This window comes from Pantherophis guttatus, chromosome 2 (assembly GCF_059756535.1).
Source record: "Pantherophis guttatus breed Tessera chromosome 2, ASM5975653v1, whole genome shotgun sequence".
In the NCBI taxonomy this organism is placed as follows: domain Eukaryota; kingdom Metazoa; phylum Chordata; class Lepidosauria; order Squamata; family Colubridae; genus Pantherophis; species Pantherophis guttatus.
This window is the reverse complement of record NC_142064.1, coordinates 130,487,679-130,510,963: the sequence shown is the minus strand read 5'-3', so window position 1 is coordinate 130,510,963 and position 23,285 is coordinate 130,487,679. Positions and strand designations below refer to the sequence as shown.

Below are 23,285 nucleotides of genomic sequence, written 5' to 3'. Positions count from 1 at the left end.
ATTGTTTCAGCTGTAAGAAATAAATATTTGCTAATTTGATTCAGAAAATAAAACGGTGTGAATAATGGAAGATCTTGGAAACCTTGCTTCATTACAACTTTTCTCTAAGCAAAGTTCAGTTGAAAATGTATAACTTGACAATCAGGGTGGGGAGGTCAGGCCTCTATCTTTGCTATCACTACCTGATACCAGTTAAATCATTGGTGCATTAAGAAACTGCAAAGTTCTAATTCCAGAGGCTTTATTTCTTCCCGTGGTGAATTAGTTACCTGACTGCTGGGCTAGAGGGTGAAAGTAACCTAAGAAACTCTACTTTCAGAACCATCATGGATCCAAGGGAAATGAGCACTGGAGGCATGAGGCAAAGAAGCTCTCAGGAGCAGACCAGGGGAGAAGAGGAAACACAATTACTCAATGGTAAGGAGGCATTTAAGGGGCATGGATGATATATTTTGTTGCACAAATGGGGGGATATCCTTAATGTGGATAAATTATCTGGGGATTTTCAATTAGGTCTTGGAATTAGATAGTACTATGCAGAGATTAGCATTTTGGGAACCACAGCAAAAAGCCTTATATTACTTTACTGGAAAGATACATTGTCCCCCAAATGCTTTGCGATTCAACCCCAAGAAGCTCCTACCATTCTGAATGCCTCCTAAAAGACTGCAGAACTTGTAGTTAAAGGTATAGTGTATGTTCTATGTATTCTCCTTAATACAGAGCGTTCTCCTTATTTACAAAGTAATTGTAGGGATTCTGGAACAGGAGATGATCGAATGTGCACTAAAGGAAGAAGAAAATAGGGAGAAGTTATACCAAAGGGTTCTACAGAAAGGATGGCAGATGCAATCTTTAATCATTTCCAGATGTGATGGAATGTAGTAAGGAGCTGGATTCCCAGGAAGGAAGGGGTGCATTCACAAAGGGGTAAGGAGACAGTTCAGTCCAGACATTATATGTGAGAGAAAGAGGCTGAAGACAGCCCTTCCCTAATAGTATATTGCAGATGCAGATAGTAGAGTCCAGGGTTTGGCAAAATTCTGCCTATAGGTCTGAAATAATGAAGAACTCAGCTGGGAAGAATCTCTACATGGCATTCTTGGTTTTGGGCCTGACAACAACCTATGAAGTGGGACAGAGAGGCAAGCATCCCATAATGGTTGAGCCACACATCAGTACGAAATAATATGGAAAATAATGACAAAAAAAAAAAAATCAAGAATTTTGCATGAAAAACAGGTGTGCCTTTAATATTTGTCCGAAAATGCTAAAGTTCATCTTTCAAAGACAAAACAATGCAAGCATTTAGCTGAAGGGAAAAATTAACATCTTAGTTAACTAGTTACAAAGAAAACTTTGGAAATTTTCATCACAAGACCATACCACTGTTGCTAAGTGAATCTGTCTTCCCCATTGACTTTGCTTTCAGATGGTCGCAAAAAGAGGATCTAATGACCCTGGTACACTGTCAAATACATGCCAGTTGCTAAATGTCCAAATTTTAATCCCATGGGGATGCTGCAATGGTTGTAAATGTGAAAAATGGTCATAGGTCACTTTTTTCAGTCCCACTGTAACTTCAAACGGTCACTAAATGAATGGTTGTAAGTTGAGGACTACCTGTACTACACTCAAATATTTGTTAGAGGTACTGGCAATATTCCTTCCTACTAAAATGATATAATGTTTTGTGCTGCTTTACTTGGTAATTAAGCAAAATAGACTTGTAGGTTAAACACAGACTTCCAGATCTGCTATTTAAAAGAAGATACTATAGTGTGGAAATCTGCTTTTTAAAAAAGGCTACAAAAGTATGCGAAGAGTGGAGAAACTAATGCTTGAAATTTGGAGTAGTAATTTAGAAGAAAAAACTCTGTACAATGGGAAGATTTCTGTCTAATCCCAGCAATGAACTGACTTCCTCCATTCGCCCAATGTCAAATCATGCTTTTAAAGTGAACCTGTTTCTAATTCTCTAGGAGAAGTTGAACACCTGGAGAAAATCACTGCCCACATCCAATGGAAGAGACACCTGGAGGTAATAATAGATATTATAATAGGTAATAATAAAAGCAGGTGGACTAGAGAAACAAATATTCCCCCTAAATGATGAATTATCAAGAATGATGAAAATGGTCAATTCTATGTCTCCACGGTCACATGGTCTCTATCCTTGCCATAGAGTATTAGGTCCTGTATGTTTATTAGGCTTTCTGGGCAAGGGAGCTTCTGTAACAGAACAAAGAATGGAAGCAACTGGACAATGAGTAAGAACACACAGTTATAGCTAATTGGTTGAGGAGAGCTGGCCACTGCATGAGGCAATCTAAGGCGTGATTAGTTGCTGTGTGCTGTGTGCAATTTACCTCATGATGTTCCTACTGTAAATATATTTGTTTATATAAAACTGCAAGTTCCTGTCAGCATCTCTGACTCCATTGGACATCATCTGTGATGTCCAGTTACCTGACAGTATCCATCATCTAAATGCATTCTAGGAATCTATCTATGACAAGCCTGGGCATCATTAAATTCCCTCTGTTTTGCTGGTAGGTAATGAAGGCAAAGGTACTAGAACAGGTACACAATCAGCTGAGTGATCTCTTGGACAAGACCTTGGAAGAAGCAGCTCATTCCAGACCCCAGCAATTGAGTGTTGTCCCAGCAAAGAAGCAAAGCAGGTGGAAGAGGTTCCTCGCAATTGATTTTAGAAGAGGGATGGGGAAAATGGAGTCAGCAGACAGTGCTGGCTCAATGGCCTTGAAACAGAGATGAGCACCGTCTCCTATAGTCATCAATGACTGTGGAGTAAAATCCTCAGGGACTCTCACCTTTACCCCCCTTCTCAGAGATGGGAAGGGTTTTGATAGATATATTAAATATTACCTGCTTTCAAATCTTATCTTGCAGAGAGAAGGGTCAGCTACTGAAGAAGAAAGTCTTTGTCCCTCAACAGTCCTTGTTTGAGTAAGTATGCCTGGCCATGATATGATAAGACTTAGACAGAGGGACAATGTGCAAAGTAGCCAGATCTCTAAGGCCTCAGGCTCCAAAGGCCTCAGGTTCCAACTGATACTCCACTTTTGATGAAGAACAAGAGTTGGAAATAGCCCGATAAGGACTGAGCATACTCCATAGCAACACAATGCTGAGACTCTTTGGCAGGTGCCGGGAGAGTATGAAAAGAATAGATACTGCGGATGGGAAACAAAAAGTATTTTTGAAAGGATTACCGTGTTTCCCCGAAAATAAGACATGTCCTGAAAATAAGGCCAAGCTTAATTTTTCGGGTGGGCCTAAATATACTCCCTCCCCCACAAAATAAGCCCCCCTCTCTCACACACACATGCGCACACAGGTCCCTCACCCCCCCAACCCTCCCAAGGCAGCCACATTCCTGTGCCCCCTGCCCCTTTCGCCGCCCACAGCACCATCTGTAAGATCTCGAGCACCTGCTCTGGCTCCTGTACCATCGTAGCAGCCCGCCCGCTCTCTCCCCCGTGCCCAGGCACCGCATCCACATAGCCTGCGCTACCAAGTACCCACCACAGCAGCCCCAGCGCAAGCAGCCCCACCCCAGGGCTTCTTTCGCAGGGCGGCTACTGGCGGCCAAGCTCAGCCACGGGTAAGGAGTGTTGGCCATGGCTGGGGTGGCTGAGCTGTGTCTGTCGGCTCTGCCCTCAGCGCAGCTGCCCGGCATCTAGGTGCTGGGCGCCTGGAAAGAGTAAACTGGACCTGCGGCCTCGCTGCGGGTGCTCCAGTCAGTCAGCGCTCAGGCAATCATAGGGGAGAGGAGCAGGTGTGAAGGTGAGGCCTCAGGCCATCTTCATCATAGAGTGGGAAGCAGACTCCCAGAGCGGCCGCTGCCCTGGCTGGGATTTGGAAGCCACAGAGGCAGAGTTTGGGGGAAAGAAAGAAAGACTTCTGCTGCTTCTGCTTTTGGCTGCATGCAAGGAAAGCAGCAGAAGTCTTTCTTTCTCTCCCCCAAACTCTGCCTTTGCGACTTCCAAACCCCAGCCAGGGTAGCGGCTGCTCTGGGAGTTTGCTTCCCACTCTATGGTGATGTTGCTCACCAGCTTCACCCACATCAACATGGTGAGGCCTGGGAGGCACGCGAGTGGGGGGTGGGGACAGGCACTCGCGTGGCTTGGTACTCACATTCTACACACACACACCATGGGGGGGAAGGGGCTTGATGGCGGCGCACAAAGGGAATCTTTCTCTGCTGGACTCCCGGCTGTGAGTGCACAGGCCTCCTGCTCCCCCAAAATAAGAAGACCCCCGATAATAAGGCCAAGCCCTTATTTCGGGGTTCAAAAGAAAATAAGACCCTGTCTTATTTTCGGGAAAACACGGTAGGTTGATTAGCTGGCTAGCACGATAGTACAAAGAGTTATTACTAACATATTAGAGTCAGGCTGTTTGTAGTCTCAGCAGGAGTGAGTTTCCTGCTTGGTCCAAGGCAGGAGTGAAATGCTACCAGTCCAGGTCGGTTTGTCCGAACCTGGAGTAAAAAATGCTACTGGTTCACCAAACTGGTAGTAAAAATAGTAAAAAAAAAAAAAAAAAGTTCCGAAGATCAGCTGAGCGACCCTTGATGGTCTGAACTTTTTTTTTTTTTACTTTTTAAAGCATTTTTAACTACCAGTTCCGGAGAACTGGTAGTAAAAAATGCTTAAAAAGTTTTTTTTAAAAGTTCCAATGATTGCACGTCGCTCAGCTGATCATCGGAATTTTTTTTTTTTTATGTTTAAAGCTTTTTTTAGTATCGGTTTTCCAGAACCGGTAGTTAAAAATGCTTTAAAAAGTTTTTTAAAAGATTCCCAAGCTCTTTGGGAAACCATGTGCAGCCAGCGAACCAGTAGCAAACTCATTCAGATTCCACCACTGGTCCAAGGGCTCAATTGTGGTTGTATGTTGAGGACTACCTGTATATCATAAGAGATGGAACATTTTCCCCTCTGCCACTTGAATGTTATTTCTTTTGTACAAGTGAAACTACAAGTTTTTGCACAGAAGACCAAATAAAAATCTTTGGGTCCCAGGTCTTGTCCAATGATCTCCATCTGCCCATCTCTCCCAACATCTATTACTTACTTGCTGACAACTTGTCTCTCTTTTACAGCACGTTGCTGGAGGTGGAACATTTCCGCACAATCCATCACATATTTGTGGCCATGCTCTGTATCTTTGTCCTCAAACAAATCATTGTGGATTCCATCGATGAAGGACGGTATGATTCAGGAGAGGGGATGGGGTAGAAGGCCTGTCCTCTGATGTATGCTAGTTCTGGGGATATGATGCTATTTATTTTGTGCTAACGGACACAGTAATAATCCTAAAAACATATTTACCTAATCTGTGAACTTAGATTCCATCCAAAGTTTAACAACCTTGGACCCCTGCCGAGTCCTTGGGCCCCTGCAGGGAACTTGATCCAGCTGCATCTCCTCCCACTTGTCACTGTTCATCTGCTAGCTAAAAAGAAAATGCAATTTGTTCTTCTCCTTGCCTTTGTGCTCCTGTTGAGCAGTAACACTTGGGACCCTCCTATGCCTGCCTAGAGACTTAGCCTAAGTGCGGAGTGCCTCCTTTGGTGTCCCCTTTGCTAGGCATCCAAACACTCTTCTCTATGCTAGTAGTTTACTTGTGCAGTTCACTTCTTCTACCCTCCTTCTGGGATATGCAAAAGTCCAAACGACCATGTGATGGAGGCAGAGAGAGATCACAGGTGAAATTCAGCCGGTTCTCACCGGTTCACCCGAACCGTTAGTAAATTGCTTAGGCAGTTCAGAGAACCAGTTAAAAATAAAGTGCAAGAGAGGTTTTTTTTCTCTCTCTCTCACTTCAGTTAATAGCTCAACAGTTGTAACTGGAATGCAGCCGATACATGCTGAATCAAGTCAATAAACAACAGAAATTGACAGCATTAGGGCAGAGAAACCGATCAATCACCCGTCTAGGAACGGGATTAAGCTTTTCCCTTCAGGAAGGAGGACAATATTACAAACATTTTCATTATAAAGAGTATTAAGTAACACTTCTGTGATCCTCCCTGGAGTTTCCCAAGACTTTTTATAGCTGCTGCAGTTTGGCTACTTCTTGTTTCTTCCTGGGGGAAAAGATATAGGACTGGACAATGCTGCAGTTTGATCGTACAGGCCGTGAATCTAATGCATGTGTGGTCCAGCCAGCTGTATTGCTTCTGCTGTGAAGCACCCAATTTAGAACATAGAATAATAGAGTTGGAAGGGTTAATGGCTTTTGGCAGCATGCCCAGGCTTTCAATTAGCCTGAGCAGCTGCTCTTAGTTTCCCTCTCAGCTGCTGCATTTGCTTTGTGGTTGACTTTTTTAAAAAGGGGAAATGGCTGTTTTAAGTTTTCTGCATTGTTTTAATGGTTCCTGGCACTGTCCTTTTGGGCTGCACTTCCCTCACTCTTTTTGAAAGCCTTTAGTGATGGCAAGCTATTCCATTGATTGATTGGTCTCACCCTTAGGAAATTTCTCCTTAGTCCTAGGTTGCTTCTTTCTTTGGTTAGTTTCCATCCATTGTTTCTTGTTCTGCCTTTTGGTGCTTTGGAAACTAGATAGACTCCCTCATTTTTGTAGGAGTCCCTCAAATTTCCTGACAGAACAATTAATCAGTGGAACAACTGAAGTGTGCAGGGTTTCCTGCATAAGCAGAGGGTTGGACTAGAAGACCTCCAAGGTCCTTTCCAACTCTGTTATTCTAAATATTGGAACAGTGCTATTTTATTGTGAGTTGGACTAAGGAGAAATTTCCTAAGGGTGAGATCAATGAAGTTGGCCATGCCCACCCAGTCACATGACCCATTTCCCACAGAAAACACCAGGAGCCACAAAACATGGGTAGGTGTGCCTGGGGGGGAGGGGGCGTCATGTGACTGGGTGGGAGTAACATTGAGTTGGCCACGCCTGCCCGCCCAGTCACATGACCACCGAGCCACGTCCACAGAACCAGTACAGAAAAAATTTGAATTTCACCCCTGAGAGAGATACAAATATTTCTCTGTGTCACCTATATCTCAGATGGATTTTTGCAATCCAGATCCAGTGGCCATAGGAAAGAAAAACATAAGGATCCAATCTGGGTCGGTCACCATGAGCTTTCAGACTCGTGATGGAGCCCATCCTCAGGGAACTTCTCTCTCACCAGAGCGAGATGCCACCCTAAGAGAATTTATAGCAGCATTAGACTCTATATTCAACAGACCAGAGATAGAAGAGCCAGAAAAAACATGCCATCAGGCAAAAAGTATCGGTAATGCTGATCTCACACAAACAATACAATGTGCTCAGTCCAATGGAGCGACATACCTTGAAAGACCTGTGTATAGTCACTATGGGCCTTGCTGGTTAATAGTTTCAACTGTCACAACTGTTGCAGGAAACTCTCCTCAGAATATAAAGGAACCATGGATTATAACCATAGATGCTAACTAAACACTGCCATCTAGTGGCTAATTAATTAAACAATTAAGTAATACATTCCAACTCTTAACATATATTCCAACAAGCATGAAGCAGGTCAAGGAAGAAGTCCACTAGAAGACAGAGCGCCAAGTTCACTTTCACAGCCAGGGAGCTAATTGGGTCGCTTTGGGTCACTTGATCAATCTCTCAGCTTTCACTGGGGATAAGATTAGGAGGAAATTCCAGGTGTTTCACCTTGAATTTTCAAAATGGAAGATTTACATGGAATAAATAAATGTCTGATACAATAACCTAAGCTCCACATGAGCTGTAGACCCGCAGAGTAGAAAGCTCAGGGAGATGTACCAAAAAAGGATTAGACATTATTCTGACAGGAATGTTGAGTAATGTTCCTAATATGACACAGTGCTATGACACAATACCTCACAGTCCTCTATTCGTGACCCATTTAAATTGTGCTGGGGACATTTTTGTGGGTCCAATATTTAAGGATGAGCAATAGTTGAAATTATGAAGATTATGAAACAAAACAAGATTATGGATAAAATGAGGGGGACTGATTGTAATTTTTTCAGTTGGAGGTGGGTTTTCCTTCATTCTAACTCTGTTCTGACTATTTTGAAGAGTTCATGGGAGCTTTCATGAGTTTACCTTCTCAAAAGAGCCTTGGTAGTACAGTGGTCTAAGGCACCCTGTTATTAAGCTGGTTATTAAGACCAGCTGCCTGCAATTACTGCAGGTTCGAATCTCGCCAAGGCTCAAGGTTGACTCAGCCTTCCATCCTTTCTAAGGTAGGTAAATTGAGGACCCAGTTGTGGGGGCAATAAGCTGACTTTGTATAAATATACAAAAGGATGAAGGCTATTGCTGAGCACATTGTAAACCGCCCTGAGTCTCCGGAGAAGGGCGGCATATAAATCAAATTAAAAAAATAAAAAATAAAATAAAAAAATAAAATAAAAAAAAATAGCAGGACCCATCCCATTCACTTTTCAGCAGTTATGCCACTGAATACTGGGGCTGCCCCAGAGAAATTGCTTATTTAATTTGAAACATCCTTATCTTTTGGGGAGCATCCTTAGAGCTCTTTTTCTTCTTTGTCTTCCACAGTCTTGTTCTGGATTTCGAGCTCTTTATCGCTGGCTTTCGACAGCTGCCCACAGCACTCTTGGCCTGGCTCTGCATGTTCCTCTACACCTTATTTGTGCCCTACCAGGCCCTGCAAATATGGTCAGGCTGCTTGAAGATGACCAGGTTCCCCAACCTCTTGACGGTCACCTTGGTGTTGCTGGTGCTGCTCTGCCATGCTGGAGTGCTGGGCTTCTTCCCCATCTATATTGCTGTCTACTGTAACTTGGGAATTGCCTCCCGTAAAATTGTCATCTATGAGCAGGTATGGCACTGGGGCAGCACAAAGAAAATGGGTATAGGGGAAAGGTGTTACTTCCATAGACAGGCCATATATTTGCCATTGTACAGAGAAGAAATGCCAACCTCACTTCAGGTTTAAGGCAGCATTCTCCTATCTGGTGTCCTCTGAATGGTCTGGACAAACCTCAAATAGAGTCATTAAGGGTAGGCCAGGTTAAAGATATATACTTCAGTATACATTGCCAGGAAGAAGATATAGAATACATTTTTAAAATTTTGTGAAGTTATGGTCCTTAGCAGCCATCGTCATGTATATGTTGTATATAAATGCTTACAGTAGCACTTGCCATGGCCTCAAATATATGTTCTTCTTGCAAGCTGGAAGATAAGCAGATTTCATCCAAGCAAGAAATTGAGCAGAAAGATCAGCAGGCAGTATAGCTGACAGTTAGCCAAATGAGTTAGTAGGGGCCATTTCAGTGGTGGGTTGCTCCCAGTTCAGTCTGGTTCTATAGAACCGGTAGTAAAACCGGAGGGAGGCTCCGCTCACCTGCCACGACATCATCGAGGGTGATCTGTGCAAGTGCAGAAGCGTATGCGTGCTCCTGTTGCGAACCGGTAGTAAAGGTAAGTAGAACTAACCCCTGGGCCATTTCTGACTGAAAAGTCTAGACAGACAGAGTCTGAAGCACTCAACTTCACGCTTTTTCTTTGCTCATTTCTCTCTCTGGCATAGGTCCGGTTCCTAATGAAAAGCTACTCATTTCTGCGAGAATCAATGCCTCCTTTACTCCATGCCAGGAACCAAGTTGGTGAGTTTGATTTGGAGGCTCTTAGTGATTATTACAATGGCTGTAAGTTGCCCCCATAGTCCCCAAATTGATTTTCTATAATTGCAGCAGACGCGGTGGCTCAGTAGCTAAGACACTGAGCTTGTCGATCAAAAAGTTTGGCGGTTTGAATCCCTAGTGCCACATAATGGAGTGAGCTCCCATTACTTGCCCCAGCTTCTGCCAACCTAGCAGTTCGAAAGCATGTAAAAATGCAGGTAGAAAAATAGGGACCACCTTAGTGGGAAAGTAACAATGTAATATGGATGCAAAGCAAAGGAAACCTCTTGCCTGGGCCAAGTAAATTTCCCCAAATCCCTCCCCAAATCACAATTTCTCCTATTTGCCAGACTTATCTTGCATGAAGAGCTGCAGAACATAGGTGATTTATTTATTTATCTATCTATTTGTCTTTCTTATCAGAATACAAAGCAGCTCAAAAATTAAAGAAAAAAATCTGACAGATAGTGCAAGATTTTATTAATTGCATTTTTTCCCTATATATACTGAATCCTTATGAATACATGGAAGAAAAGCTTTCCTTGTTTGTTGCTTTTGTATACCTATGGAGGCAGATTTTCAGAAAGCGGAATTCTGCATCCTGTATCACACCTTAACTATTTTTTGTACATAAGAAATATCATAATAAGAAGAACTGTGGTGGCACAATGTTTAGAATGCAGTATTGCAGGCAGATTCTGCTGACTGCTAGAAGTTTGATTCTCATCAGCTCAAGGCTGCTCTTCCATCCTTTCAAGGTTGGTAAAATGAGCAGCCAGATTGTTGGGGACAATATGCTGACTCTGTAAACCATTTAGAGAGGGCTGTAAAGCTTTATGAAGCAGTATATAAGTCTAACTGCTATTGATATTTCTATCATCACGTACACATAAAGCTTTGCATTCTTCCTGCTAAAATGATATGCAGAGAGGAGATGCCTGCACTTGAGCATGTATGCTCCAGGGCAACTATTTCTTCAGCGTACAAACTGCTGTTTCTCTATTTGTCCCTACCTAGCTTCAACCATTCCTTTGCTTTTTTCCCCCCACTCCAGGGAAGGTAAGCCCTCCTGAATTCTCAACCTACTTGTATTTTCTCTTCTGCCCTACTTTAATCTACAGAAAGAGCTATCCAAGGTAATTCCTTGCATATCATCTTTGCTTTTTTGGGCTCCCTGATTTCTCAGCTCTATGAGAAAAAAATGGGCAAAATGGGCTTCAGGAGATGCATGCCCGCAGAGCAACGTTGTTTCCCAAGAAGAGAGAACTGCTCTCTTATCATATCTCAATTCTATCCCTACTCCTTTCCTTATAGAGATCCATACATCCGCTGGAGTTACGTCATCCGAAAACTGGTTGAGGTGAGAGAAACACATTAAGTTTCCATTGGCTGGTTAATTTTATCTGGCCTCTCTATGGATTAGAAATGTATTTAGGGACTATTGGATTTTCGCACAAGACTTAGCTGGACTGGGAACCTCAAGGTATCTTAGCTGGCCAAGGTAGTAAATAGCAATACTGTTTTAAGCAGCCCTTGGTGACCAAAGGCCACCATTTAAATTTCCCAGAGTTCTCTAGTCTTGAGTGAATGTGTTGTAACATTTGTCCTGAGTCATACTTGATGCAAATAAGTTCACTTTCCATGTTGTTGTTAGTTGTGAAGTCATGTCCTACCCTTCGCAACCTCATAGACAATATTCCTCCAGGCCTTCCTGTCCTCTACCGTCCTCTGGAGTCCATTTAAGCTCACGCCTACTGGTTCAGTGACTCCATCCAGCCACCTCGTTCTCTGTCGTCCCCTTCTTCTTTTGCCCTCAATCTTTCCTAGCATTAGGCTCTTCTCCAGTGAGTCCTTCCTTCTCATTAGGTGACCTAATCACTTTCCTAAGAGATGTTAAATTTAAAACTTTAAAAACAATATATTTAACAATCTATATAACAATATATAGAAACAGTATATTTTCAAATATCTCCGACAGCAAAACAAAAGGAAAAGGGGGTTTGAAAGAGAGCAGAGTTGATGAAACTTAGAAGCACTCAGGAAATGAGTGGTGCAGAAATCTATGACAGATTGACTAAAACTAAACAGAAGGGCTGGTGTTGGAGGACAGCTTTTGGGCATTGTAGCAGGGGTGAAATGCTACCGGTTCATGTGAACCAGTAGCGGAGATTGGTGCTGGTTCCCCAAACCGGCAGCAACCGCTGGCTGGCCATGTCCCCGAACTGGTCCACAGCCCATAGTCCTGCCATGCTTCCATCCTTCCACGCAGCCTTCCCAGCATCCCTGTGGCCAGCTTGCGAAGGCAGGCAAGCAGAAGGCCATGTGGAAGACAGGCAAGCATGGCAGGGCTATGGGAAAGGGAGCTAGCAGCCTACTCCCTTTCCCGCAGCCCTGCCATGCTTGCCTGCCTTCCACGCTGCCTTTCCTGTGGTCCCCCACATCCACTTGCCTTCTGAGGTTGGTGTCCAGCTAACCCTAACCCCCATGCCCTTGGGGGAGATGCAGCGACTGCTACCTTTGCCCGAAATGTCTCTCGCGTCTTTCGGAAGCAATTGGGGGGAACAGAAGGAGGGAGAGCACCCAGCAAAGGCTAGGAAGACCTAGCCACCCTCTCCCTCTCTCCTTCCCCCCTTTCTCCTGTCTGACTGGCAAGGAACAGGGCGTGGACAGCCGCCGCCGCACTATTCTACCTCCTCTGCAAAACTGCTCCGCGGCTCCGCTCGCCTCCAGTACCCCGATGCAACATCCATGGTTTGCGCAAGGCAGACCACAACAGCTGCAAGGCCAAGATGCTGCCCATGCAAAGGGGTGGGAGGAAATGCAGGCATCACACCAAGCAGCCCTCCTCCTCCTCCTCTCCTCCTCCGCCAACTTTGAGGCTGGGCAGGGCTTGGAGCGGCAAGAGAAGAAGGCAAGATGACTGCAACTTTCTCCTCCTCCTCCTTGTGGGGTACATTGAGTTTGTTTTCCAAGCTCGCCCGAGGTTTGCAACTTTGCACGGCCTTTGGAGCTTTTGTGCACCAAGCCCCACTCTTCCTCCTCCTCCTCCGCAGCTCTAACGTGGGTTTTTAATTCATGAGGAAGGAAGAGAAACCCTCCCCATCCCACCTGGGGACCGATTAGATTTTCTTGTCACTCATGGTAGGAATCCAGCCTTTGCATGGGAGAAAGTTGCTTCCTGCTGGCCCGGTGGCCCTTGGGGGAGGCGCAACCATTGCGCTGGGACTGAAAGGGGCAGTGGCGCTGAGAGGGCCGCTCACTTCCTTCCTTCTCCTGCCGCTGCTGCTGGAGCCGAAACTGCTGCTCCACTGGGATGTGCATGGGCAGCCCCGGGAGGACGGTCAGATGTAAGGCCGACGCTGGTGGTGGGGAAGGGAGACCCGCTGCACTTGGCCGAAGAGGCGCCTTGGGGGAACATGGTGAGACTCACTTGCCTTTTGGACCTGGTGCACTTGGCTTCCATGGGGCCTTTGGCCGACTGCTGCCCACTTGTCTTCCCCTCTGCCTCGGGTCCTGCTGCCTACATCCAGCCCATGATGGGGGATGTGCCGCTTCCAGGCCGGGTCGCCCTCCCTCCCAGAGCACTTTCTTCCTTCTCCCACAGCAGCCGCTGCTCAGACCAGGTGTGTGTGTGAGAGAGAGAGAATGAAAGAAAGAAACAAACAGGAAGGGAGAGAGAGAGAGAGAAGAAAGAAAGAAAGAAAGAAAGAAAGAAAGAAAGAAAGAAAGAAAGAAAGAAAGAAAGAAAGAAAGAAAGAAAGAGTAACGTGAGTGATGTCATGTTGGCCACGCCTACCCGGTCACATGACTGCCAGGCCATGCCCACCAAGCCAAGCCCACAGAACTGGTGGCGAAAATTTTTAGATTTCACCACTGCATTGTAGGACATTAAAATGGCAGCCAAATCCAGCTTCTGAGATCATAGACCAAAAGAAAGCTGTTCTTTAGTCATAACTGAGAGCTAGTAACCAGTATGCATTGCCAGAACACTGAGATGCCAGTAGATCACTAAGGTAGAGTTTTTTCTCTCTGTCCCACAGTTTCTGGCGAGTATATATTTTGTGAATTTCCTTCTAAAATACTACTTCATTCCTAACTTGAGCAACATGCATAAGCAGCCCTTCACCATCAAAATCCTGCTGCTTTCCATCTTTGATACAGTAATACCCGGTATGTGGAAACAATTATGATTTCATTCATGCAATGCTATTAATGCTATGGAACTGGGACGTTGACCTCATCCAGTAGAAGAAACAGGAGAGCCTCAAACAGAATCAGGCTGATTTCTCACATTTTAGAGAAAGTGAAGAGAGACCTACTACAGGTAGCTCTCAACATACAACCATTTCTCTAGTGACCTTCAATGTTACAACAGAACTGAAAAAAGTGACCTATAAACGTTTTTCACACTTACTATCATTGCGGCATCCCCATGGTCACATGATCAAAATACATGCCATAAATACTGGCATGTGTTTATGATGGTTGCAGTGTCCCGAGGTCACGTGATCACCTTTTGCATCCTTCTGACCAGCAAAATCAATGGGGTTAAATATTAAAATAAAAACTGTGGCAGGAAAAGTCATAACAACCGTCTCACTTAGTTAGCAATAGAAATTTGGGGCTCAATTGTGGACATACGACCAGGACTATATGTACCAGCTAAGTGGTACACAGCCATCCAGAGTTATTTTGGATAGCAAGCATATAAATTTAATAAATAAACAGTTACCTCATACCACAACCCAAAATATATATGATGTTGGCCTATATGTAACTGCTACAGAAAATGATGACGTAGGTCTGCCAGGCTGCTCGTTTTATTCATGATGAAAGTATGTGTAATAGATCAAAAGTCAAGCATAGTAGTCTTTATGAATTCATTGTTGAATGATTCTGTTTCCTGTAAAAGGGCTTTCGCAACCTGTAAATACTTACTCTTTTCTTCTGCTTTTGCCTCAATTGTTAATGTTCAAGTTGCTGGTCCCTTTGAACATTGTCCTGTTCAAATTGTCAAAATCCATCATCCTTCCTTGAAGCACAACTTGGACACCATCAGCATTGACAAAACCACTATCGGTCAATTGCAAAAGCCGGTTTTGCTTGGAGCAATTTATATCCTCCAACAATACCTTTAACCCCCTCAAACACTAACATCTGCCTATCCCAGGTCCCTTGGAAGGACTCAATAGGTGGACAAAAAGGCCTTATACAGTCAAAAAATCTAGTTGACAGTGACCAACAATAATTATAATAATGGTGGACTCACACATCTGAAAGCCATCAATTTGTAGTGTCTAAACCTTAGACAATGTAGGCTACAGCCTTAGTTAAAAACAGGTACATCACACAAAAATTGATCTTCTCAAGTCATACAATGCCATGGTACTTTAGTCCTTATTTAGTGACCACAGTTGGGACAACCAATTTGAACATTAAGTAAAGTGTTTGCTAAGTAATGCGTTAACACTGTGGTGATCTTATTTCAGATTTCTTTGGCTTTAAGAACCTTTGAACGTTCACAATTCAAGGTGTTGGTTATTACTTTTAAAGCCCTACATGGCTCAGGGCCAGGGTATCTTCGAGACTGCTTTCTACCGCATAGCTCCCAGCGACCGGTCAGATCCCACAGAGTTGGTCTCCTCAGGGTCTCGTCAGCTAAACAATGCCGGCTGACGGGCCCGCAGGGAAGGGCCTTCTCTGTGGCTGCCCCAGCTCTCTGGAACCAGTTACCTCCTGAGGTCCGGACCATCCCCACCCTATTGGCCTTCCGAAAAGCGGTGAAGACCTGGCTCTTCCAGCAGGCCTGGGGCCGTTGATCTCGCTGTTGCAATCTGGCGAGATCTGGCCATGAATGGTGTGAATGGATTTTAATTGTTTTTAATGGTTTAACTTTTAATGTTTTATATATGGTTTTTAAATGCATTGTAAGCCACCTTGAGTCTTCGGAGAAAGGCAGCATACAAGTTGAATAAATAAATAAATAAATAAATAAATAAATAAATAAATAAATAAATAAATAAATATGAGGATTGGTTCCAAAATTAGATTTTTCATCACTGTCATGACTGCAAACGGTCACTAAACAAGGCGGTTGCTAACAACAGGAAGTAAAATATGTTAAAATATTTAAAATTTAATAGATGGAGCAGTTGGACAATGAGTAAGAACACACAGTTCTAGCTGATTGGTTGAAGAGAGCTGACCACTACATGAGGGACTCTGAGCTGTAATCGGTTGCTGTGAGAGTAAGGGGAGAGTTTCCTTGTTTCCCACCCTTTTCCTCTGTATGCTGTGTATGCAGTCTCCGATTTACCTCATGATGTTTTTGCTGTGTTGATTTACCTGACAGTGCTCTTATTTACTGTAAATATATTTATTTATATAAAATTGCAAGTTTGTGTCAGTGTCTGTGACTCCAGTTGGACACCAGCTGAATGACATCAATGTGTAGGTGTCTAAATCTTCAACAATGCAGGCTACAGCCTTAGTTAAAAACAGGTACATCACACAAAAAGTGATCTTTTCAAGTCACACAGTGCCATGGTACGTTAGTCCTTGTTTAGTGACCACAGTTGGGACCAGCAACTTGAACATTAAGTAAAGTGGTTGCTAAGCAATGTCATAACTGTGTGGTGAGATTACTTCAGCTTTCTTTTGTTTTACAAACTTTTAAAGGTTATAAATGTCAGGATTGGTTGCACAATTTGGTTTTTCATCACCATCATGATTGCAAACTGCCACTAAACAAGGTAGTTTCTAACAACAGGAACTAAAAATAACATAGTAAAGGCCATTCTGCTTTTCTTCCACTTGGATATCCCCAATTGTCTTTAAAAAGACAATTGGACTTCCTTGGGTTTTTTTTCCGTGAAAACTTTTCATGTCTCATCCAAGAAGCTTCTTAGTTCATTTTCAGAAATGAAGAAGCTTCTTCGATGAGAAGTGAAACATTTTCAAGAAAAAAAAAAAAAAAACAAGAAAGTCAAGTTACCTTTTGTAAAGCACCTTTGTGACAACCATGACCTGAGTGATTGAGAATCTCTGTAGACATTCCATTAGGATACTAGCCTAATAGTCTAATTTGATTTGCAACTGTCTGTCTTAAATCTGTAACAATGATTGAGTTTTTAATCTCTTCTTTCTTCCAAAAGTGGGAAGAACTAATGTATCCCTTTATCTCTCTCATTCAGGGATATCTTGTCTACTCGTGGGCTTTTATTTCTTACTAGATTGCTGGCAAAACATATTTGCTGAGATCCTGTGCTTTGCAGACCGTTCTTTCTATAAGGTGATGACAAGGGGTGGGGGAGGTTGCAAGAAAAATACAGTATGGGAAGTCTGGATAATACATTTTCATTTAACATACAAAAATGCTTTGTGAACAGTGTATTGTCTGGGTCAATTTGCTTACATAATAATACTTTTCCAGCTCCTAATTTCTACCTCTATTATCCAATCATTTACAAAACATATCCCATGTTCGAAAATACTCTGTATCTTCTTTTTCCTTTATCTTTAATGTCAGTCTGTCCATTTCTGCATCTCATGGATATACTTGAATGGTCCATTGGCCATGAAGAACAGTTTGAAAAACTCCGCAAAGAGTTCTGAGAGGTTATGGCTCTGAAAGAAAAGCAAATGTCATCTTTCTAAAACAACTGTACTGAAGAAGCTGACATTGTTATCTGATTAATTGTTATCAAAGTAATAAATACAGGTGGTCCCTCATTTAGCAACTGGGTGCAGTTACAACTTGATGATAAAGTAAAGTTATGATCAAATCTCACATTTACAGCCTCTGCAGGTCTGTAAAGCAAAACAAAGTAGAACTAAGATTGCAAGCATTGTTTTTTCCATACTAATTGTTTTAATGGGCTTGTAAAATATTTTAATTTTTGCTTTTATCATATGGCACCGGAGTCACTTTAGGTGAGATAGGCAGCCATGTAAATTTGGCAATAAATAAATTAGGCAAATAATATAACTGTTTCATTTAATGACCGGTTAACAACTTTGTTGCTGCTCCCAATTGTGGTCACTAAATGAAGACTGCCTGTAGAAACATATATGTTTAGGGACTGTAAGAGAGATCAAATAACATGTTCTGAAAGACTTTGCAAGATCCCACATGGTGGTTCATTCATGTCTTCTCAATGGCTGAAATCTAACTTTTCATGCCCCCCTTGACCCTCCCCGATCCTTGATCTCACCCCTTCCCTAACACCCTGTGCATCTCCTTGCTCGCCCATACCTGACAGTAGCCACTTACCTGCCTGTTTGGGAGTTGCAATTTCCCACTGGTTTCCCCATTGATTTAGTGATGGAAATCCTAATCCCGATTGCCCTTTTAACTCATAATCATAAGTTTATTTGTCAAGCATATATAAGATAACAGGTAAAAGTATAAACATAATTTGAATACATGAAAAGAGTAAGTAAAAAGGAATATTAGGACAGGGATGGTAGGCACGCTGATGCACTTATGCACGCCCCTTGTGTACAGGTACTCAAGGACTACCTGTACACAGACAAGCTAAGGTGGATTGTCTCTTTCCTTGCCAAAATACAGCGATGTTCCCATTTCAAGCCTGGCATTTCTGTGTTTTTCATGCTCTTTATTTCATTCTCCTTGCCTAGGACTGGTGGAATTCCACATCATTCTCGACATACTTTCGATCATGGAATGTGATTGTACACGATTGGCTGTACTGCTATATTTATCAAGATTTTCTGTGGGTAGGTAAACTGTAATGGGCTGTGAGAATAATTTTTGGGGGCAGGATGAAGAACTGCAGCCAGGGCAATGGTCAAAAGGAGATGTCTCAGCCTACCGCAGGAATGAGGGTAGAATAACATCTCAGAAGAGATTCTCCCTTGTTGTTTAGAAAATAAAGGCAAGATTCTATTTCTGTAACCTTTCAATAAAAGTACTATTATTGGGTTACTGTCTGGACTACTTGAAAGGGCTGACAAGCTTACCAGACCCACCCTATATTACCCCATAAAGTAAACCAGCCGTGTGTAATTTCTCGATGCCTATCTTCATTGTTGATTGGTGAACACCAAGATGAGATCTATAATTCACCTGTGCTCCTTCTCTTCCAGTTGATTGGAGGGAGAGCCCGAGCTGGAGCTATGCTCATCGTCTTCCTTTTGTCAGCGGTTTTCCATGAATACATGTTCACCTTGTCCCTTGGCTTCTTCTATCCTGTCATGTTTGTGCTTTTTGCCATGACTGGAGGTTAGTACTGCCTCAGGAAATGGACTATTAAACCATCCCTCAGAGGATTCAAGCAAGGTCCATTAAAAAATAATGTGGCATGGATTGCTCCTGGTGAATTCTGAGCAGTTCAAGGCCTTCCATCCCTCCAAGGTCGGTAAAATGAGGACCCAGATTGTTGGAGGCAATATGCTGACTCTGTAAACTGCTTAGAGAGGGCTATAAAGTACTATGAAGCAGTATATAAGTCTAAGTACTACTGTAATTCTGTTCTGCCCTTTCGCTGGTTTGTAGTTCCCAATTGGCATGCATTCATGTCCATTTTGGTACAATTTTTTTTACCACTTGTAGATGGAATTTGTTAGATCGGCACAAGGCAACAGTCGTTAGTGAATTCAGCACCTTTTTATTTCCAGCAACGTGTGACTCCGCTCTTCTGGCTGGGCTGCTGGAACTCGCCTTTTTAAGGAGCCCCAGGCAGACCAGCCGGCCAATGACATCAGGTTAAATCTCCCACAGTCTGGACAGCCAATCAGCGATGAGTATGAAACCTTATGCAGATTCTAGCCAATCTGTGACGAGCATGAAACCTTATGCAAATTCTAGCCAATCCGTGGCGAGCATGAAAACTTATGTAGATTCTAGCCAATCAGTAGATAACAGAATTGCTCCCAATTTATTCAAAATATATTAAACCAGTGGTCAGGATCTTGTGATCCATCTAACCTTAAACCGTAAGAAAAGATTCAAGGCATTACCCTGCCCCCATCCACCCCAGCCCCCACCAATGTTTCTCAATTATTGGTGACTTTCAGATGTGTGGACTTCAGCTCCCAGAATTCCCCAGGCAGCCATGTGCATTGTATTATTGCCCCAGATGATTCACTGTATGGTTAGAATAGAGGCTACTTTTTCATGCTTGAAAAAGTTATTTTGGTGTTATATTTTTTTCAAATCTTACTGGTCATTGACTCAGTAAACAGTGGTTCTTCCCTGATAAAATTAAGATTCTTTAGTCCAACAGGAGGGGAAATATAATCTCAAACATGAACAGAATGTTTGATTGAGCAGAAACAAAATTAATAACTGGAAAACAAAATTTTGTTATTTCAGAAGTCCAATCACATTTTCAAAACAGATGCTTTAGTCATGATCACGACGCAGATAGAAGAGCAACAAGAAAATAGTCTAGGCCTAGGTTCTAGGAGCAGAGAGTTCCACCTGCAAAGGCATTGCTTTGAGAATTCTATTTCCCAAATTGTTTTACCTCCATGGGAGTAGGGATGGGGCATATTGTCTTGTAATTAAAATGGAAATGGCTGTTATTTTAGATTTGGTAATGAGGAAAGTTCCTATTGTAGATAAGAGTTATTAGAAATCAATAACTGAGAGATCTCCTTGTGTGGCTGGAATATACACAACAAACCTTTTTCTGTTTGTCTTCATAGTGTTCTTTAATTTTGTTCTCAATGATAAGAGAAAAGGCCCTTTCTGGAACACCATCATATGGATATGCCTCTCTTTGGGCATGGCGATCTTTTTCTCCTTATTCGGCCAAGAGTTCTTTGCTCAGGTCCACTGTCCACTCAAGGAGGTGAGTAGACAATTTACCTTGTGGAGTTAGCATAAATCTTGGGTTCCATCTTCATACTATTTTTCATTAATGAAAATATCTCTTCTTCCAAGAAGGTCAAGCCTACAAAATGTCATATATCTTAGCTGCTAAAATTAAGGTAAAGAAGGTGGGGAATTCAGAAACACCAAGAACTTGCAAATGAAATCGTTATAAAGCTAAAAGTTGATTCTAATTCTGCTGGCATTGGCAATGGCTAATAGCAGCTCAGGGGTATAGTCTGTACCCATATATACTTATTAATTAATTTGACAGACTGACCAACTGACTGACCAGTTGATTTGGGACTTTAAGTTGGTTCTGATTCCTAGTTACAACATAAATAGATCTTCTCCATGTGGATCCATGCCTACTTGTTCTTTCAAATCTCCCAATGGTGCAGTTATAGCCAGTATAATTCACTCCATCCACTTTGCTGCTGGTCATCCTTCTCTTCTGTTTCCTTCCTTCTTTTCCCACATTATCTATTCCTAGCCTTATTTACCTGTATCTATGCTAGCTCCAAATAAATATGCATTTTATTTTTAACCTGCTTTTATTTCTGCTCAACTCAAGGCGTTACATATATGTAATGCTCCTGCTTCTTATCTTCCCAACAACAAACCTGTGAGGTGGGCTGGGCTGAAAGAGAGTGACTGGCTTACTTTCATCCCTAAGGGAAGCCTAGAACTCACAGTCTCCTGGTTTCTTGGCCAGTACCTGAACCAGCATACCAAACCAGCTCTTAAGTTAAATATTGGGGAAAACAGAGGCCCAAAATACATATTTGCATGGATGTGGAAACTACAGTAGGTATTGTTAAAAATGAGAGCACAATGGTTTCAACTTTTGTTGCTTTCAGATATAGAGAGTGATAAAATAGGAGAGAGAAAAATCCTCTGTAACCTGGCTGGAACTATTTAATTAAAGATTGCTTCATTATTCCTTATATTACTTTATTAAGATTACATCTGAGTCACCTTTTGGCTCTAAAACATTAGAATGCTCCAATCAATCAAAAATAAAGAAAAAAATATTTCACATTAGCTGTATTTTGAGGCATTCAATATGTGGGAAAAGCACCTGTTATTGATATATGAATGTTGCAAAGTTCTTATTGTTTTATTTTCACTTCATTTCTCTTCATTTTATGGAGTCCAAAAGAGGGAAAAAAGACCAAATAAAAGGTCCACTGAGAGCAGCAGATATGCTCATCGTATTGCCAACCATGTATGTTGGCTCTAGCTCCAGCACATTTTGGGAACACCGGGTCCTGTAACGTTTTATAGCAAGATCCTGTTTTACTGCATAATCAGAGATGCTCACCTGCAGGGAGTTAAAGCAATTTTTTTCCCCTTCTCCTCATATCAGTAGCTGCAAAAGGTGCTCTGCAACATACAGTATTGAAAATCCTGGATCTAAGGGCCTGAGAAGCAAAACTGCCATAGCCAGATTCTCCATCCCGGAATAGGCTAAGCCTGCAATTCAAAGTCTCCAGTGCTCCCTTTAACATTGCTGAGACTCTGGGAATGTTATTGTGCTGATGGGCTCCTGATTATGTTGGAACATATATATGGCTGATCTTGCTGACCCAGATCTAAGCATGTGTTTAGCTTGTATCATTTTGTCTCGTGACATTTTGTCTTCTAGCTGTTCTATTTCTCTTGACATATTCATCATTTTCTTTTTTCAGAAGACCTTCTGGGGGCTAGTGACTCCACGTTCCTGGTCTTGCCACCCATAAGCAACTATTTCCAGCCTACCCTAGCCTACTTTGCTTCCAAAATGATGTACGAAAAAGATATACGGTACATGACTCTGCTGCTGTGACAACAAGGACTATCAGCACATCATGTGTCATCTTCTCAACTCCCTCCATGGAAAGCTGTATTTAGAAATTCCTTACCTGAGAGTGATAAAATTTGGTTTGCAGGTTCAAAGGCTCTCATCTAATAGAGACAGAACATCTACAAAAATCCATGGTGTGTCAAGTTCATGGGTCTTCTTGGTACTCAAATTCCAGGGGAAAAGCGCTCAGGAAAATGTATAAATGACAATCTTTGGTTGCCTCCAAGACTTACAAGACTTATCTTTCTTTCTTAACCTACTTAAAAAAAACATGAGAGCTCCATCTTGAAATGTAAATTATCCCACCTCTCAGCTTTAATCCAAACTTTGTTGCCTTTTATATCAACATGCAGCTTTCCAGATACAGGTGAAATCCAGCTCCCAGCAGATCCATTGATGGGAGTTAGAGTTCAGCAGTATCAGAATTATTGCTTATATTTCCTACTTTTAGATTTTCATTCAACATTTTATCTCCAGCAGTGAAGGAAGGGAACCTGAATTACCACCAGCATTATCCATTCAATGCCTACTGTACTGGGTGAATGATTTTTGAAACTATATTTGGAAATAAAAAAGATTATGTGAAATCAATCTTATTTCATTATTTGACAGTGACTAAATTAGTAGGCCAGCAAAATTCTGTGCACATAGTATACTTAGACTTTAGCAAGGCATTCAACAAAGTAGACATGATCTACTTCTTGGTAAACTAGAAAATGTGGGATAGACAGCATCACCACCAGTTGGATTTGTAACTGGCTGACAGACCATACTCAACAGGTAGTCCTTAATGGCCCTACATCTATATGGAGGAAAGTAAGCAGTGGTGTACCACAAGGTTCCATCTTGGGCCCAGTACTCTTCAATATCTTCATAAATGGCTTAGATGATGGAATAAAAGTGGAATTCATCCAATTTGCTGATGACACTAAGCTGCAGGAA

The 23,285-nt window shown here is 42.4% G+C and overlaps 1 protein-coding gene across 4 annotated transcripts; it reads left to right on the top strand.

Moving 5' to 3' along the window:
- Positions 1 to 251: 251 nt before the first annotated feature.
- On the top strand, positions 252 to 22,934 carry LOC148115324 (sterol O-acyltransferase 2-like). Of its 4 annotated transcripts, none has more exons than XM_087886724.1 (15): positions 252 to 417; positions 1,986 to 2,041; positions 2,557 to 2,684; positions 2,914 to 2,970; positions 5,129 to 5,236; positions 8,570 to 8,852; positions 9,567 to 9,642; positions 10,715 to 10,796; positions 10,975 to 11,020; positions 13,701 to 13,830; positions 16,854 to 16,951; positions 18,301 to 18,399; positions 18,769 to 18,904; positions 20,332 to 20,477; positions 22,189 to 22,934. In XM_087886724.1, exons 1-15 carry the CDS (start codon positions 327 to 329, stop codon positions 22,237 to 22,239), a joined length of 1,587 nt encoding a protein of 528 aa, XP_087742850.1. In that variant the 5' UTR covers positions 252 to 326; the 3' UTR covers positions 22,240 to 22,934. The 4 variants fall into 4 exon arrangements, with proteins under 4 accessions (XP_087742850.1, XP_087742849.1, XP_087742852.1 ...); XM_087886723.1 differs by having other exon boundaries at positions 1,983 to 2,041; XM_087886726.1 differs by lacking the exon at positions 2,557 to 2,684 and having other exon boundaries at positions 333 to 417.
- Positions 22,935 to 23,285: the final 351 nt, after the last annotated feature.